This window comes from Geotrypetes seraphini, chromosome 2, assembly GCF_902459505.1.
Source record: "Geotrypetes seraphini chromosome 2, aGeoSer1.1, whole genome shotgun sequence".
Taxonomy (NCBI): domain Eukaryota; kingdom Metazoa; phylum Chordata; class Amphibia; order Gymnophiona; family Dermophiidae; genus Geotrypetes; species Geotrypetes seraphini.
This window is the reverse complement of record NC_047085.1, coordinates 29,751,139-29,769,182: the sequence shown is the minus strand read 5'-3', so window position 1 is coordinate 29,769,182 and position 18,044 is coordinate 29,751,139. Positions and strand designations below refer to the sequence as shown.

Sequence of the window (18,044 nt, the reverse complement as noted above, 5' to 3'; positions counted from 1 at the left end):
GCCATGGAGAGACAGGGAGAGGGAAAGGGGGCTGCTTTGGGGGGAGGTGTGTGCTGGGGCAAACAGCTTTGCTCTGGGATGAATACAGAAGGGGGCCACGGAAAGACAGTCAGGGAGAAGGAAAGGGGGCTGCTTTGGGGGGAGGGTGTGCTGGGGGCAGACAGCTTTGCTCGGGTGTCAATTTGGATTTGCACCAACATATGACCTAGTTCATTGTTCTTCAATGCAAGGTACAAGGACCAATGGTGGCCCCTGGAGCCCTCTGGTGTGCCCCCATTAACATTCGGGATTTTTTTCTGCTACAGTGTGCTTCTCTACCCAAGCTCCACACGGAAAAGGGAAATTGGATGTGGAAGAAGAGCTCCATGTTTGAAAGACAAGGTATTTCTCGATAGACAGAGAAACATAAAATGCATTTGTAAATGCCCACCTCCTTCAGGATATTTATAATGAAACATTTGAATGTGGGCTGGTGGGGATGAATATCGCTTTACAAACACTGGTCAGTAACCACTCTTCCCTATATGGGATATTTGGTGGCTCTCCTTCAGGTTATTTGTATCCAAAGTGGCCCTGACTTAAAAATAAGTGAAGACCACTCCCACATTTTATAGCATGCAACTCAAAAAGGGGTATGTTAATGAACACTTGGGATTTGCAAGCTCAGCTGCTATCAGTTAGGCACAAGTATTTACACCAGATTTCAGCATGCGTTAAGCCTTCGCACACTAATCTGGGCGCAAGAATTCACTCTAAGCGTTATTCTATAAAGGTCGCTTAGCAATAAGCGACTTTTATAGAACTGATGTTAGTGTGGAACTCAATGGTGCTATTTACTGAATTCTGCCCTTAGTGCACACTGCCAAACCCAAAGAATAAATCCATTCCTTACTGTATTATTCCAGAGTGAAGCAGTGACATTTTCACTAGGACTTCTGGCTATCACAGAACTTGCAGCCCGCTAGACCAGAGGTAGGCAATTCCGGTCCTCGAGAGCCACAGGCAGGTCAGGTTTTCAGGATATTCTCAATGAATATGTACGAGATGGATTTGCATGCACTGCCTCCTTGTGATGCAAATCTATCTCATGCATATTCATTCCTGAAAAACCTGGCCCGTCTGTGGCTCTTGAGGACTGGAATTGCCTACCCCTGTGCCAGACAAACCCAGCAACCACTCTCACCTACCACCTTTCGGTACAAGAACTATAATTAAAACCTGAACTTTAAGTTTGATATCTTAAATTTTTTTTTGCACACCACCTGCAAACCTAAAGGCTATCAAAGCAATATTTTAAAATAATATTTATTCAATTAAACTTGAGATTAGATGAGAAAAAGTGAGCTGTGCATAACTATTTACATTCTTTTAAGGCTAGCTAGACACAACTGATGAATCTTAACATAAACAGAGAGTCATGCTACAGAAGACAAACTCACACCCCCAAGTACTCCTGGGTTGGGGGGAACCAGCCCTCCTCGCCCCTCCCCCACAGTCTACCATTGCTCTCGTTCTCCCCCGTCTCTCCCTCCTTCTGCGGCGCACCACCCCTCGCCTCCTACCTTCCAGCCTATCCTTCAAGTCGCCCATGACCGTCCCCCCCGCCGGTTTCCTACTCCAGCGTCCCTCCGCCTCTGACGCGACGTCTTTCCCCGGACCGGTGTCCAGTCCCGCCGGAAACAGGAAATCGCGTCACTGGCGGGGAGGCGGGACGCGGCTGAGGGAACAGCGTCAGGACGTCGAAGAAGGAAAACGGTGGGGGTTCGGTCATGGGCGAGCCGGAAGATAAGCTGGAAGGTAGGTCTCGGGGGTGGGAAGGAGGGAGAGAAATAGCAGATGTTGTGGCGCGCGCGGATTATTGTTGTTTGGGGGTTTTTTTTTCTGCCCTTTTACCTCTCGCCCCACTTGGAGATCTTCATAAGCGCATAAGCATTGCCTCTGCCGAGTCAGACCATAGGTCCATCACGCCCAGCAGTCTGCTCCCGCGGCGGCCCCCCAGGCCAATGACCTGTAGAGCATTTTGTCTTGTATAGTAACCCTCTAATTCAGTGGTCTCCAACTCAAACCCTTTGCAGGGCCACATTTTGGATTTGTAGGTACTTGGAGGGCCTCAGAAAAAATAGTTACTGTCTTATTAAAGAAATGACAATTTTGCATGAGGTAAAACTCTTTATAGTTTATAAATCTTTCCTTTTGGCTAAGTCTTAATAATAATATTGTAATTTATAGTTAAAGAGGCATATGATAAAAAAACTGTTTTATTTTACTTTTGTGATTATGATACATAGGCCAAGGGCCTCAAAATAGTACCTGGCGGGCCGCGTGTTTGAGACCACTGCTCTAATTGTACCCCTGGATTCCCTTTCCCTTCAGGAACTTGTCCAATCCCTTTTTGAAACCCAAAACCGTACTCTGCTCAACCACCCCCTCTGGAAGCGCATTCCAGGTGTCCACCACCCTCTGGGTGAAGAAGAACTTCCTAGCATTTGTTATCCCAGGACAAGCAGGCAGCATATTCCCACACATGGGTGACGTCAGCAACGGAGCCCCGCAGCGGACAGCCTCGAAAGCAAACTTGCTTGAAGATCTCGAACTTTCAAGTGCTGCATCGCGCATGCGCGCGTGCCTTCCCGCCCGAACTAGGGGGCGCATCTCCTGTGAGGATCCTCAGCTCAACGTTTTCCGCGGAGCTGAGAAGACTTGTTGACTTAGTTCCCGTAGCGTTGTGCCTTCTCTTCACCGCGGCTGAGTAGTATTTATTTTCTGTTCGGTCGCTGTGTTTGTGATTGTTTCTTAAAAAAAAAAAAAAAAAAAAAGTTAATTTTCTTGTTGTATTTTTGCATTGAGTTGGGAGATTGAGGCCTAGGCCTCTCTCCCTCGTTCTCGACACGGACTTTGTCCTTTCTATGTCCCGGCCTGTTACCGGGTTCAAAAGGTGTTATCAGTGCGGCAGGACTATTTCCATAACCGACCCCCATAGCCAGTGTATGCTCCGCTTGGGGACGACCCATCGTCCAGAAGACTGTCTTCGCTGCCTCACTCTTCAACCTCGTGCCTTTAAGCGCCGCTGCGACAGGTTCTTCGAGCTTTTCCCTCGAATGGAGCCCGAAAAAGCGGTGGCCTCGGCTGAGGCATCTTCGAAACCTTCCACTTCGGGACAAGCCTCGAGTACGAAGCCCTCGACTTCGCCTCCTCTGCAGGCCTCGGCCTCGAAGACCTCCGGGTCCTTGGCCGCGAAGGCCTCCTCGGTGTCCTCGAAGCCTGGATTGGGGGGTAAGTCTCCTGCTTCCTTTTCAGGTACCATTCCTAAGAAGTCAATGGAGTCTGGTTCCTCGCAACCTGGGGCTCCAGGTTCGGTTCCATCTTCTAAACCGTCCTCCAAACGTGCTTCCAAATCGAGGGAATACTCTCCTCCGAGGTCGCCCTCATTGGAACACACGAGACATCCGGTGACTCCGAGTCCCTTGGTCTCTGTCCCCATGTTTGAGGACATGCTCAAGTCAATTTTGATGACGCAAATTTCCTCAATTGTGGCACAGTTGGTCCCGACCTCGACCTTGTCTTCACAGGTCCAGCCTGAGCAGCAGTCTCTGCCTCGTCGGCAGTCACCTCGTCGCAGGTCTCGATCTCGAGTCTCTTCCTCGGACTCTTCACCTGACCGAGCTTCTAAGCGGTCTTTGCCTCGATCGAAGCACCGCTCTAAGTCTTCGAAGGTCCCTTCCTCGAGAAGCTTGAGGCCTTCAGATTCTTCGAAGCACGTGCCTCGCTCTCAAAGAACTGTTGCCTCCTCTGTTTCATCGAGGCATTCTAGGTCGAGGACCCAACCTTCGAGACTTTTGCCTCGGGAGCTGTCTCTGCTTGCAAAACCTCGCACTCCGCGCACTTCTCCGTCTCGGAGTCTTAAGCGGAAACATTCCACCACTCCGCCTCTAACTGGTAGTGCAGCATCCTCCGTTACCTTGCGTCTCGGTTCGGAGCCAGTTTCCCAGTATTCGCGCGAGGCCTCACCATCTTTTTCAGTGGCGCCTCGCTCTGCCTCTCCTCAAGAAGCCTCTACGTCGAAGTCTTCTTCCTTTGCGAAGTTTGTTTTCAATATGGGCCAGGCCCTTAACATCGACTTGCACTCTGATTCCAAGTACACACCTGAGTATTTGGCAGATATGGAGCTTTCCCATCCTCCCAAGGAGACTTTGCGTCTGCCCATGACACCTGTGCTGAAGCAGACTTTCCTGCGGAATATGGAAACTTCTTACTCTGTGACGGCGATCCCGTCTAAGTTGGAGTCTCGATATCGTACTGTGCCTTGCAAGGGGTTTGAGAAATCACAACTTTCTCACCAATCTTTAGTGGTGGAATCATCCCTGAAGAAAGCTCATCCTTCTAAAGTGTCTGCCACAGTTCCACCAGGTCGCACTATGGATAAATTTGGGCGGAGACTTTATCAAAATTCAATGATGACTAACCGAATTCTAAATTATAACTATGTCTTCACTTCTTATTTTAATTATTTTTTGAAGCAGTTGTCATCCTTTTGCCCAGACTGGCCCAGAGAACGCCTTGCTGAGTATAAACAAATTATTCAATCTCTCTCACAATTGCATCTCTTCATGTTGCAGGCATCTTATGATGCATTTGAGCTTTCTTCTCGGGTATCAGCGTTCGCGGTGGCCATGCGACGTCTCGCCTGGCTCAGAATAGTGGACATGGATCCCAACTTACAAGATCGGTTAGCAAACCTACCGTGCCAGGGCTCTGAGCTTTTTGATGACTCAATTGAGGCGGCTACTAAACGGCTCTCTGAGCATGAACGCTCCTTCGCCTCTCTTCTTCGCCCTAAAACAAAACCTTCTGCGACTAGGGCTTACAAGCCTCCGGCTCGTCGATACCCTATGAAGTACACGCCAGCTTTCTCTAGGCCTCCACCTAGACGGCTTCAACAACAGCGTCCTCAGAAGTCCCAGACGCCTGCTCCAACCAAACCCACTCCGTCTTTTTGACGGTCCAGTGGTGAGCATTCCAACCTCCTTGCATCCAAACTCCTCCCTACCCATTGGAGGTCGCATTTCCCTTTTTATATCTGTCTGGGAAACCATTACATCAGACCTCTGGGTCCTCACGGTCATCCGCGAGGGATACTCTCTACGCCTGCTTCAGGTGCCTCAAGATCATCCTCCAGGAGAGTGTCTTTCCAGTCTCTCGCAACTCCCCCTTCTTCTTCGGGAGGCTCAGGCACTTCTTCGCCTTCGAGCTGTGGAGGAGATTCCTCCTTCCGAGCACAATCTGGGGTTTTATTCCAGATACTTCCTGGTTCCCAAAAAGACGGGGGATTTGCGACCCATTCTGGATCTCCGTGCTCTCAACAAATTTCTAGTCAAAGAGAAGTTTCGCATGCTCTCTCTTCCAGTTTTGTATTCTCTCATGGATCAGGGAGATTGGATGTGCTCACTGGACCTCAAAGAGGCTTATACTCACATTCCTGTCCATCCAAATTTTCGCAAATATCTCCGGTTCAAGGTGGGGAACCTTCATCTTCAATACAGGGTTCTTCCATTTGGCTTGGCGACCTCCCCCAGGGTCTTTACCAAGTGTCTGGTCGTGGTAGCTGCAGCCCTCCGTGCTCGAGGCCTTCAGGTTTTTTCTTACCTCAACGATTGGCTTATCAAAGCCCCTTCTCTTCTTCAAGCGACCCTTCAGACTATTTCTTTTCTTCAAAGTCTGGGGTTTCATATCAACTTTCCAAAATCTCAGTTGGTTCCAACTCAATCGATCCAATTCATTGGCGCCGTGTTGGACTCTGTTCACATGAGAGCTTTCCTTCCTCTCAATCGTCAAGAAGCTCTCCTACGCCTTTGTCATCGCTTAGTTTCAATGTCGACTCGCACGGCTCGTCAAATGATGGTCCTCCTCAGGCATATGGCATCTACGGTGCATGTGACTGCCTTTGCAAGACTCCACCTTCGCATTCCTTAGTGGACCCTGGCGTCTCAGTGGCAACAGGCCCTAGATCCGCCTTCTCGTCATATAGCGGTGACGCCTTTATTAAAGAAGTCTCTCCGCTGGTGGATGCTCTCTTCCAATCTTTCCAGAGGTTTGCAGTTTCACCATCTTCCTCATCAGAAAGTACTAACAACAGATTCGTCCGAATACGCATGGGGAGCCCACATAGATGGTCTCCGTACGCAAGGGTTGTGGACTGCCACAGATCGTCGATGTCACATCAATCTGTTGGAACTCAGAGCGATTTTTCTTGCTCTCAAAGCTTTTCTTCACCTCCTTCACGACCAAGTAGTCCTTGTTCAGACGGACAATCAAGTAGCAATGTATTATGTCAACAAACATGGCGGGACGGGCTCCCACTCCCTTTGTCAGGAAGCTCTGAGGTTGTGGCATTGGGCGATTTCTCACAACATCCTCCTTCGGACCGTCTATATTCAGGGTCAGCAGAATTGCCTTGCAGACAAATTGAGTCGTCTGCTTCTGCCTCATGAATGGACGCTCAACTCCCCTACACTTCGTCAAGTATTTGCTCGATGGGGAACTCCTTGGGTGGATCTCTTTGCGTCACCCAACAACTTCAAACTACCTCTGTTTTGTTCCCGCATTTTCTCGCCCCTTCGTCTAGAGGCGGATGCTTTCCTTCTGGATTGGAGGGGTCAGTTTCTTTATGCATTCCCTGCATTCCCTCTGATTCTCAAAACTCTGGTCAAATTGAAGTCGGACCATGCCACGATGATTCTCATAGCACCTCGGTGGCCCCGACAACCTTGGTTCTCTCTTCTTCTTCAACTAAGCATCAGGGAACCTCTTCTTCTACCAGTTTTTCCTTCTCTGCTCACTCAGAATCAGGGGTCTTTACTTCATCCCAACCTGCAGTCTCTTCACTTGACGGCTTGGTTCCTTTCCACTTGACTGATCCTTCTCAATTCTCTCAGTCTGTTCAGGATGTCTTTCTGGCGTCCAGAAAACCGTCCACTCGTCAATGTTATGGCCACAAGTGGACCAGGTTCTCGGCTTGGTGTTCCACTCATAGTCTTCAACCAAAATCTTCCCCTTTGACTTCAGTTCTGGATTATTTGCTTCATTTATCTCAGTCTGGTCTTCAATCCACCTCTATTAGAGTTCATCTTAGTGCCATTGCTGCTTTTCATCAACCTTTGGATGGGAAACCCCTCTCGGCACATCCTCTGGTTGCTCGTTTTATGAAGGGACTTTTTAATCTCCATCCACCAGTTAAACCGCCTCCTGTTGTTTGGGATCTTAATGTTGTTCTGGCTCAACTGATGAAACCTCCGTTTGAGCCTATTGACTTGTCTCATTTTAAATATCTTACTTGGAAAGTTGTTTTCTTGATTGCCCTCACTTCGGCTCGTCGAGTCAGTGAGTTGCAAGCTTTAGTCTCGGACCCGCCTTTCACAGTTTTTCACCATGATAAGGTGGTTCTCCGTACACATCCAAAATTCTTACCTAAAGTAGTGTCTGATTTTCATATCAATCAATCTATTGTGCTACCAGTATTTTTTCCTAAACCGCATTCTCACCCTGGTGAGGCGTCTCTACATACTTTGGACTGTAAACGTGCATTGGCGTTTTATCTTCAACGTACTCAACCTCATAGGACATCTCCTCAACTTTTCCTTTCTTTTGATCCAAATAGGTTGGAACGTCCTGTCTCGAAGCGTACCATCTCCAACTGGATGGCTGCTTGCATTTCTTTCTGCTATGCTCAGGCTGGTCTTCCTCTACAAGGTCGAGTGACGGGCCACAAAGTTAGAGCTATGGGGGCTTCTGTTGCTTTCCTCAGATCAACTCCTATTGAGGAAATTTGCAAAGCTGCCACTTGGTCCTCGGTTCACACTTTCACCTCTCATTACTATCTGGATACTTTATCCAGGAGGGATGGCCATTTTGGCCAATCTGTTTTGCAAAATCTTTTTTCGTAAATTGCCAACTTCCCTCCTCCCTTTTTACTTAGCTTGGAGGTCACCCATGTGTGGGAATATGCTGCCTGCTTGTCCTGGGATAAAGCACAGTTACTTACCGTAACAGGTGTTATCCAGGGACAGCAGGCAGATATTCCCACAACCCACCCACCTCCCCTGGTTGGCTTCTTGGCTTGGTATCTGAACTGAGGATCCTCACAGGAGATGCGCCCCCTAGTTCGGGCGGGAAGGCACGCGCGCATGCGCGATGCAGCATTCGAAAGTTCGAGATCTTCAAGCAAGTTTGCTTTCGAGGCTGTCCGCTGCGGGGCTCCGTTGCTGACGTCACCCATGTGTGGGAATATCTGCCTGCTGTCCCTGGATAACACCTGTTACGGTAAGTAACTGTGCTTTCTGAACCTATCTCCCTTCAATTTTTTTGAGTGCCCTCTAGTTTTTGTTGCCCCCGCCAGTCTGAAGAGGTGGTTGCTCGACCTCGTTGACGTCGTGTTTTGGAAGTTGTCCTGGAGCTGCCTAAAGCAGGGGTGTCAAAGTCCCTCCTCGAGGGCCGCAATCCAGTCGGGTTTTCAGGATTTCCCCAATGAATATGCATGAGATCTATTAGCATACAATGAAAGCAGTGCATGCAAATAGATCTCATGCATATTCATTGGGGAAATCCTGAAAACCTGACTGGATTGCAGTCCTCGAGGACGGACTTTCACACCCCTGGCCTAAAGGAATAGAGTCGTTCTTGGAAAATTCCTGGAAGAGAGAGTTCCGGTTCTGCACTGTCCGGGGCCGCAACTTCAGAAGGTCCTTGCCCTAAGCTCAGGGGTCTCAAAGTCCCTCCTTGAGGGCCGCAATCCAGTCGGGTTTTCAGGATTTCCCCAATGATAATGCATGAGATCTATGTGCATGCACTGCTTTCAGTGCATATTCATTGGGGAAATCCTGAAAACCCGACTGGATTGCAGCCCTCAAGGAGGGACTTTGAGATCCCTGCAAGCTGGACACACGTCTCCCACACACACACCCTGCCTTTGCGCTCAAGTTTAACTATCTTGGATTTCAAGTAACAGTGTTAGGGGTACAAAAGAATAGCTTTACTAGGTCAGGCCAATAGTCCATCAAGCCCAGTAGCCCATTCTCACGGTGGCCAATCCAGGTCGCTAGTACCTGGCCCAAACCCAAGGTGTAGCAATATTCCATGCTACTGATCCAGGGTAAGCAGTGGCTTCCCCCATGTCTTTCACAATAACAGACTATGGACTTTTCCTCCAGGAACTTGTCCAAACCTTCCTTAAAACCAGCTACGCTATCCACTCTTACCACATGCTCTGGCAACGCGTTCTAGAGCTTAACTATTCTCGGAGTGAAAAAATATTTCTTCCTATTGGTTTTAAAAGTACTGTATTTCCCTGTAACTTCAAGTGTCCCCTAGTCTTTGTAATTTTTGATGGAGTGAAAAATCGATCTACTTCAGGGGTTTCAAAGTCCCTCCTTGAGGGCCGCAATCCAGTCGGGTTTTCAGGATTTCCCTAATGAATATGCATGAGATCTATGTATATGCGTTGCTTTCAATGCATATTATTGAGGAAATCCTGAAAACCCGACTGGATTGCGGCCCTCAAGGAGGGACTTTGAGATCCCTGATCTACTTGTACCTGGTCTACTCCACTCAGGATTTTGTAGACTTCAATTATATCTTCCCCTCAGCAACTCCTGATTGATAAGGCCCGACTTTAGTACACGAAGAGGCGGTCGGAGCATACCGCGAGTGATTTCCTTCACTCACCGGCGCTCTGGCTGCCCTCTCCTGTCTCTCCAGCTGCCCTCTCCTGCCTCCCCTTCACAGTCGGAAAATACCACGAATGACTGAACCGCAGACTGCGAATTCACAGGGGAGCACTGTAATCGGTTTTGATTCATTCACAGAGTCTAATAGTTTTCATATGATCTGTGACACCTATCACACCTGTAAATTTCAGGAAATCTTCAGCAACCTTCAGTTTGATATAAAGAGCACCGCACTCTCCAACGACTGTCTTAGATGACTTACTATGTGTCCTTAGCAAATCATATTTGGACTCTTCAACTTCACAAACTACCCACACAAGACTGGAGTCCTAGCAGACTTCTGCACTTCACTATCGGACCTAGGCTTCCAACACGGTCCTCTCACCAACTCACTCTGCAGGCCACATCCTAGGCCTAACCTTTATTCAAAACAACACAAGCCTGTACCACCAAACCGGTACCCTGGTCTGATCATCACTTGATCACATTCAACCACAGCTACACAACCAAGCAACTGCCAACCAGAAAACAATCGTAACATAAAATAGTATACAATGACACAATCAACCTAGAGAATCTCTCCACAGGCCTTTCTAACCTAGCGAGAACATCAAAACCAAATTCTCAATCTGTTGAGAAAGCTGCCATGGACTGGCACACTGAGATAAAAACCTTATACGAAGGACTGGCCCCGGTCAAAGAGATCAAATACTAGCTCTGCAAATATGACTTCAAGTTAACTTATGTGAGTGTCTCATCTGATGAAATTGAAAGCACTTTAAGAAAGACTACTGGAGATTTCAAGGTAAAGCTGAGGTTCCTATCTGTGCAAACACACTGTAAAACTGCCTCTGTGCTGTACAATTTGCTACATGAAGCCAAAATATTTATTTTATTTTAAAAAATTCTTAACCACCTATACCTAGGCGGTTTACAAAAATACAGTCATAAACTGCAGGCACATACAATAAGTCTATATAGACAGATGAAAAAACATTAATTACTTTCAGAGAACAGTTACTTAAAGTAAATAGTTACAGATTGTTGGCAATGCCTTCATAGACCTCACTAAGCAATTAAATGCTTTCATAAATAAGGTGGATTTTAATGTCTTCTTAAATTTTTGGAGATCTAAAAGGGCTTTCAGCGGTCCAGTTAAATTGTTCCATAAGTTACCCTTGCTAACAAAATTAAGAATTTAGTTTGATCTGATTTTACACTGTAATTACTTCTGTGCTGTAAGCTTGCTATATGCAACCCAACCTATTAGAAAGCTATGTTAGACATCTGATTTTAAGCTGATACTGAATGTAATTCTACCTAACAAATATTGATGTGACCCGCCTTGGACTCCACTCAGGAGAATTTGGTGGAATATAAGACCACTTATAGCAGTGGGTCTAATCTGCCGCATGTGGCCCCTTGAAGTATTTTGTGTGGCCCTGGTCGAGGGCGATGCTGTGTTTTTCTCTGCTGCCCCCAAGTGTTTACTGTCTTGCCAGCTCCCTCCTCTGTCTTGCTGTAGCATTTCTGCAGCCCCAGAAAAATTTTTTCCGGCCAATGCGGCCCAGGGAAACCAAAAGATTGGACACCCCTGACTTATAGCATAACAAACAGGTCATGGAGCCCATTCTAACACTTCAACTGCAAATATGCTCATGAAGTAAACTCAAAAAGGAATATAAAGTAATAGGAATTGGGTCATTCTATGTCAAGTAGTCTAAGCCTCCCCACCTGACCATCTCAGAAGTTGATGAAATTTTTATTGGAAGTACAATAGGATGTGCAATGAATATGTGCAAAGTCTTGAAGCTGGATCTCAACTTCTTCCAAAGTTAGGGGCCTCGTTATTGGGGCCACTTTTTTAAAATTGGCCCCAATAACGAGGATAGTGCCAGAATTGGAGGATAGTGCCAGAACATCAACTTTGGGTTCAGGTTGTGGAAAGGATAGTTGCTCGACCAAGCTAAGAGTCAAATTTCTAGTTCAACTGTTTGCTGAATCCAAATATACCACTCAGATAGATCACTAGTGCATGCTTTGGTGTAGCACTGGGGGGACCACAAAATTAATGAAAAGGCTTGTCATGGAATGCACAGGCAAATATTTTGACACACCATAGCTCCTGAACAGAAAGCACAATAGGGCTCAAATTTTAGGAACTGGAAAAGTTTATAGCAAGATACTGTCCCAATAAATTTTTATAATATATAAATCTGGGCTCTTCACAACCTCTTTTATAAATTTTTTTAACCTCTTTTATGAGCCTCAGCCCCAACACTCACCGCCTCAAAATCCTTTCATCGCGGCAAGCTAGAAACATAGAAAGATGACGGCAGAAAAGGGCTATAGCCCATCAAGTCTACCACTCTACTGACCCACCCCATTAAGTCTGAGTGCCTTACTAGACCTCTGTAGGGATCCCACGTAGATGTCCCATTTATTCTTAAAGTCAAGCACGCTGGTGGCCTTGGCCACTTGCTCCGGAAGCTTGTTCCAGTGACCCACCACTCTTTCCGTGAAGAAATGCTTCCTGGTGTCACCCTTAAATTTCCCTTCTCTGAGTTTGAGCGGATGCCCTCTTGTGGCCGAGGGTCCCTTGAGAAGGAAAATGTCATCTTCCACCTCGACACGACCTGTGATGTATTTAAATGTCTCAATCATGTCCCCCCTCTCCCTGCGTTCCTCCAGAGTGTAGCGCTGCAATTTGTTCAGTCTCTCTTCGTACGAGAGACCCTTGAGCCCCGATATATTCCTAGTGGCCATCCGCTGAACCGACTCGACTCTAAGCACATCTTTACGGTAATGTGGCCTCCAGAACTGCACACGGTACTCCAGATGAGGTCTCACCATGGTATTTTCCTCATTGGCTCCTTAAAGCAATTTTTTATCTTTTTCTTAACTGTTTTTCAAAAGTGCATTCGTGCCTTACAATATTGCACTTTCCCTATTTTTATCATGATATAAACGATAAAAATAGGGAAAGTGCAATATTTGTAAGGCATGCATGCACTTTTGAAAAACAGTTAAGAAAAAGAAAAAGAAAATAAAAAATTGCTTTAAGGAGCTAATGAGGAAAATACCACGTAAAGCTTGCCGCGATGAAAGGATTTTGAGGCGGTGAGTGGTGGGGCTGAGGCTCATAAAAGAGGTTAAAAAAATTTATAAAAGAGGTTGTGAAGAGCCCAGATTTATATATTATAAATACAGTCTTTAGTGTCTGGATAGAGGTTTTGAATATACACTGTTCATCTAGTGTTTGGAGAAGCGTATGCCAATAAATTTTTAGGCATACTGCACTTTTCTTTTCTGAGACAAATCTTAAGATCGATGAAAAACAATTCTGCATATTTTTAGCTATATTTAATGGCATATACTGTATCACAACTATACAGCTTCACATCTTCCAATCTCCTTCTTTCTTGCACCGTCTGAAAGAGTAATTCTTTGGCTACAAAACTCACCAAGCCACATTTTTGACCTGCTTTTCCTAATAGCTTGAAATAGGCTTGAAAGTACATCAAGGTTTTAACCTGCATATTTAAATATGTGGAAGATATATACAGGCACTGGAATAATGAGAGGAACTTTGAATTTTTTTATTTCTCATCCGCCCTTATCCAGGGCGAGTTACATATTAACATACAAATTAAAACATTTACATTTGTCGTACAAAACATTTCAAGGACACACTATAACAAATTACATGCTTACATATAAATCAAATTACATATAACATACATGTCGCATCGGCGACGAATATAATTTAAGGCCAAAACTGGCCAAACCCACACATACATCAAAATATAAAATTCCATAAGTCATACAAGATGCTTCAATAACAGACATCATTAAACCAAATAAAACCAACCAGACCATCGAACGCCTCCATGACCAGCACTCAAGAATCATCACTCTTGAAAATTTGTGGCTAATAACTGTACAAATTTTTTAGGGTGAAAAATTAATGTGATCAAAAAACTAACAATTTCAAAGACAAATCCTGCTTCACAGTTACTTCAAATGCTACTCATCATGCAACTTGGCTGAATACAATGCCTTGAATTTCTTGTCGGTATTGGACAACAGTTCATTAATACACTTCTCACTCCATATTCATGGTTTCGATTATTCACAGTTTTTAGCTTGCTGGCTCCTCCCCCCCAAATTGTCAGCTTGCATAGAGAAATCGTTGATTCCAAGCGTTTACATAGAAAATCACTGATTCATAAGAACATAAGCAGTGCCTCCACTGTGTCAGACCTGAGGTCCATCGTGTCCAGCAGTCCGCTCACTCGGCGGCCCAACAGGTCCAGGACCTGTGTAGTAATCTTCTATCTATACCCCTCTATCCCTTTTTTTAGCAGGAAATTGTCCAATCCTTTCTTACACCCCAGTACCGTACTCTGCCCTATTATGCCCTCTGGAAGCGCATTGCAGGTGTCCACCACACGTTGGGTAAAAAAGAACTTCCTAGTATTTGTTTTGAATCTGTCTCCTATCAACTTTTCCGAGTGCCCTCTTGTTCTTTTATTATTCGAAAGTTTGAAGAATCTGTCCCTCTCTACTCTCTCTATGCCCTTCATGATCTTGTAAGTCTTTATCATATCCCCTCTAAGTCTCCTCTTCTTCAGGGAAAAGAGTCCCAGTTTCTCCAATCTCTCAGCATATGAAAGGTTTTCCATACCTTTTATCAGACGTGTTGCTCTCCTCTGAACCCTCTCGAGTAACGCCATATCCTTCTTAAGGTACGGCGACTAATATTGGACGCAGTACTCCAGATGCGGACGCACCATCGCCCTATACAACGGCAGGATAACTTCTTTCGTTCTGGTTGTAATACCCTTCTTGATTATACCTAGTATTCTATTCGCTCTCTTAGCGGCCGCTGCGCACTGTGCCGTCGACTTCATTGTCATGTCCACCATTACCCCCAAGTCCCTTTCTTGGGTACTCTCCTTCAATAACATAACATCCCTGCCATCGTATAGCTGTACCTCGAGTTTCTGCTTCCCACATATAGTACAGTGGTACCTCAGTTTGCGAGTAACCCGGTTTGTGAGTGTTTTGCAAGACGAGCAAAACACTCAGCAAACTTTTGACTCGCAAACCGAGCACTGCCCCGATCAACGAGCATTTACAGAGGATTCCTCTTCCAGCCAGCCTTCTACATCAGATGCCTTCCGCAGGTTGGAGGACCTCTGTCTGGGCCTGCGCAGCCGGGCTCTGTCCCGCCTGCACGTTGCATGTGATGCGGACAGCGTCAATCATCAGCGTTGTGCGCGGCATGCGGGTAGGGCAGCGCTCGGCTGCGTGGGCTCGGGTGGGGGTTCTCCAGCATACGAGAGGCATCCGACGTGGAGGGCAGGCCGGCGGATGGAGGAGGCATCCCTCTGAAGGCACTGCGAGGTTCTCCGGCGGCTGGCATCCCCCCCCCAAAGCAGCACTGTGGGGTTCTTCTTCAGATGACCCACGGAGGAGGCAGACGGAGGAGATGGCGCTGCAGCAACCGGCATCCGACAGGTATAGATCCCGGGTTCTGGAACGAATCATCTGAGTTTCCATTATCCCCAATGGGGAACTTTGTTTTGGTAAACGAGCATTTTGGATTACGAGCATGCTCCTGGAACGGATTATGCTCGTAATCCAAGGTACCACTGTACTTTACATTTCTCAATGTTGAACTTCACCTGCCATCTCGTCACCCATTCCCCTAGTTTGTTCAAGTTCCTTTGCAATTCTTCACAGTCCTCTGTAGTCCGAGCTCCACTAAATAGTTTGGTGTCATCCGCAAATTTTATTATCTCACACTTCGTCCCTGTTTCTAGATCATTTATAAATATATTAAATAGCAGCAGCCCAAGCACCGAGCCCATCACTTTCTTCACTATGTTTTGCCTCTTTCAGGAACAGGCCAGGTCTCCCACCATGTTATTCGCTGTTTCACCATATTCACGATGGTTTTTAATAGAAAACAGTGAATAACATATGAAAAAGTTATTTGGGGTTTTCTGTATATGCGGTTCTGTTAATCCCCTATCACGGTGAATACGGAGGGAGTAGTGCAGCTGTATTGCCTTCCTGTTGAGATTGTCATTGGAGCTTCAGGAACCATAAAAATATGTTCCCCTGAAACCCACACAGTACACTTCTCCCTCGTTATTCATGGGGGATATGGGCAGAGCCGGACCGTGAATGGCGAAAAACCACAATTATCCGGCTCTGACCCACCCCCACTTCCCTGCCACCTTCCTGGCCTTACCTGGTGGTCTAGAGGGCTTTCGGGGCAAGAGCGATCTTCCTACGCTCCTGCCCCGTGCAGATCGCCATGAGGAAATGGCTGCTGTGAGTTCCCATAGTCTCTCGAGACTATGACGGGAACTCCCTACAGCCATTTCCTCATGGCGATCTGCACAGGGCAGGAGCTTAGGAAGATCGCTCCTGCCCCAAAAGCCCTCTAGACCACCAGGTAAGGCCGGGAAGGCTGCAGGGAGGTAAAAAATATGGGTTTTTTATTTTCCCCCTCCCCAGAAAAAAATTGCGATTATGTGAAATCGCGAGTGCAGAAACCGCGAATGGGGAGGGGGAAGTGTACCTTTCTTTAACGGGCCATTGAAATGATCGAACAGGGCTGTGTGGCTGCATAAAGTTAATTAAGGCATCATTGTGTTCTGAAAAGATTTCAGAGACATTTCCAATCCACAAAGTAACATATTAGCCAGGCTGAAAAATGTTTCATCTCCTGATGCTCTGCTGACACAAATTTTGATTTCCTCAATTGGCTAAAACGGTGATTTTCTTGAGTTCCAGCTACTGTATGGCCATTCTCAAACCTGGATTCCTGAATAGGTCTTAATTTCTCATTGTCTTCCTTTGAGATGAATAAGAATTTGATCCCAGTAATATTTTCTTCACAAAAGCTAAACAAATCGTTTGGAGTCGAGATCTGATTTTCCAGAGGCCGCTGCAATTTCACTTAAATGAAGACAAGCTGAATAAACAAAAATCTGTTCATTTGTCAAAACATAATAAAAATGGAGAAGTGTTTTTCAGCATAGACAAGCTCTAATGGCCAAATTCTTAAGTAAACATTTTAAATGAAACTTAATTTAGCATTTGTTAGTCATTTGAGAGTTAAATAGAAATTCAACAATGTTTATACTAGGACATCTCTTTCTATTGTATTTTTACTGTCTGAATCTAATATTCATTTTCCTTTCTAGGATGCCCTATGCAAAGCTGGCAGTGATCAATAGATAGTCCTGGAATTTTACAAAAAAGAAATCACCTTGGCCTCGCTGAAAATAGTCCACACACCCCAAGGGTTGCTCTCAAGGTGACTATGAACTTGGCTCTTAAGCATGAGCAGCATGTATGCTGGGAACAGTTTGGGAACAAACTTGGCAGAAAGATCAACGTTGTAGAAGTGATGAACATCCATGAATACATGCAACAAATTCCAACAAAGTCAGATGGACAATGCTTATTTTTGTAATTTATATATTACAATATAAAATGTAATCCAATAAAATGTTTGAAAATGTCTACAATTTTTTGTTGAACAACTTAAACAAAGCTGATTGATGTTTGTAATTTATAGGAAAATGTATGGTATGTATGATCTCTACTGTATATGTTTACTTGTAAACTGCTTAGGAGATTAGCGAATAATAAGTTCTTTAAATAAATAAATACACACACCCTTTTACTAAACCGTGATAGCGGTTATCGCACAGAGCGCTGCTTCCAACACTCATAGCGCAGAGCTGAGGCAGTTTGTGGTTGTGGGGAGACACAAAGAGATCTATCTGAGGAGTTCCCCACTGAGAAAAATGTGATGAAGAGGTGAAGAATTGAGTGTCCATTCGTGAGGTTGCAGAAGACGACTCAATTTGTCCGCCAGACAGTTTTTCTCTCCTTGAATGTATACTGCTTTCAGGAAGGTGTTGTGATGGATCACCCAGTCCCACACCCTTTCAGCTTCCTGACAAAGAGGGAGAGATCCCGTTCCTCCCTGCTTGTTCACATAGTACATGGCGACTTGATTGTCTGTCCGAATAAGGACTACTTGATCGTGAAGAAGATGCTGAAAAGCTTTGAGAGCATTGAAGATCGCTCTGAGTTCCAACAGATTGATGTGACGCTGATGGTCCATGCTGGACCAGTGGCCTTGAGTACAGAGACCGTAGAGATGAGCTCCCAAGCGTAGGTTGAAGAATCTGTCGTGAGGACCTTCTGATGAGGGGGTGTCTGGAACAGTAAACCTCTGGAGTGATTGGAAGAGAGCATCCACCTGTGGAGAGAGTGTCTCAACGAAGGAGTTAC

General features: G+C 45.8%; 1 protein-coding gene and 1 long non-coding RNA gene across 4 annotated transcripts in view; one reads left to right on the top strand and one right to left on the bottom strand.

Moving 5' to 3' along the window:
* Positions 1–18,044, bottom strand: part of ZFAT (zinc finger and AT-hook domain containing) — a 305,185-nt gene that overhangs the window by 181,819 nt on the left and 105,322 nt on the right. For 2 of the 3 annotated variants that reach the window (XM_033932772.1, XM_033932773.1), the window contains exon 1: positions 1,563–1,696. The exons of the other annotated variant lie outside the window; for it this stretch is intronic. In XM_033932772.1, coding sequence (XP_033788663.1) covers positions 1,563–1,590 — 28 coding nt within the window. In that variant the 5' untranslated portion in view covers positions 1,591–1,696. Of the gene's footprint in view, positions 1–1,562; positions 1,697–18,044 lie in introns of those variants that run through there. 3 annotated transcript variants of the gene reach the window in all.
* On the top strand, positions 1,641–17,269 carry LOC117354796. Its single transcript, XR_004538255.1, has 2 exons — positions 1,641–1,797; positions 16,943–17,269. It is a non-coding gene; the product is annotated as an uncharacterized LOC117354796 (long non-coding RNA).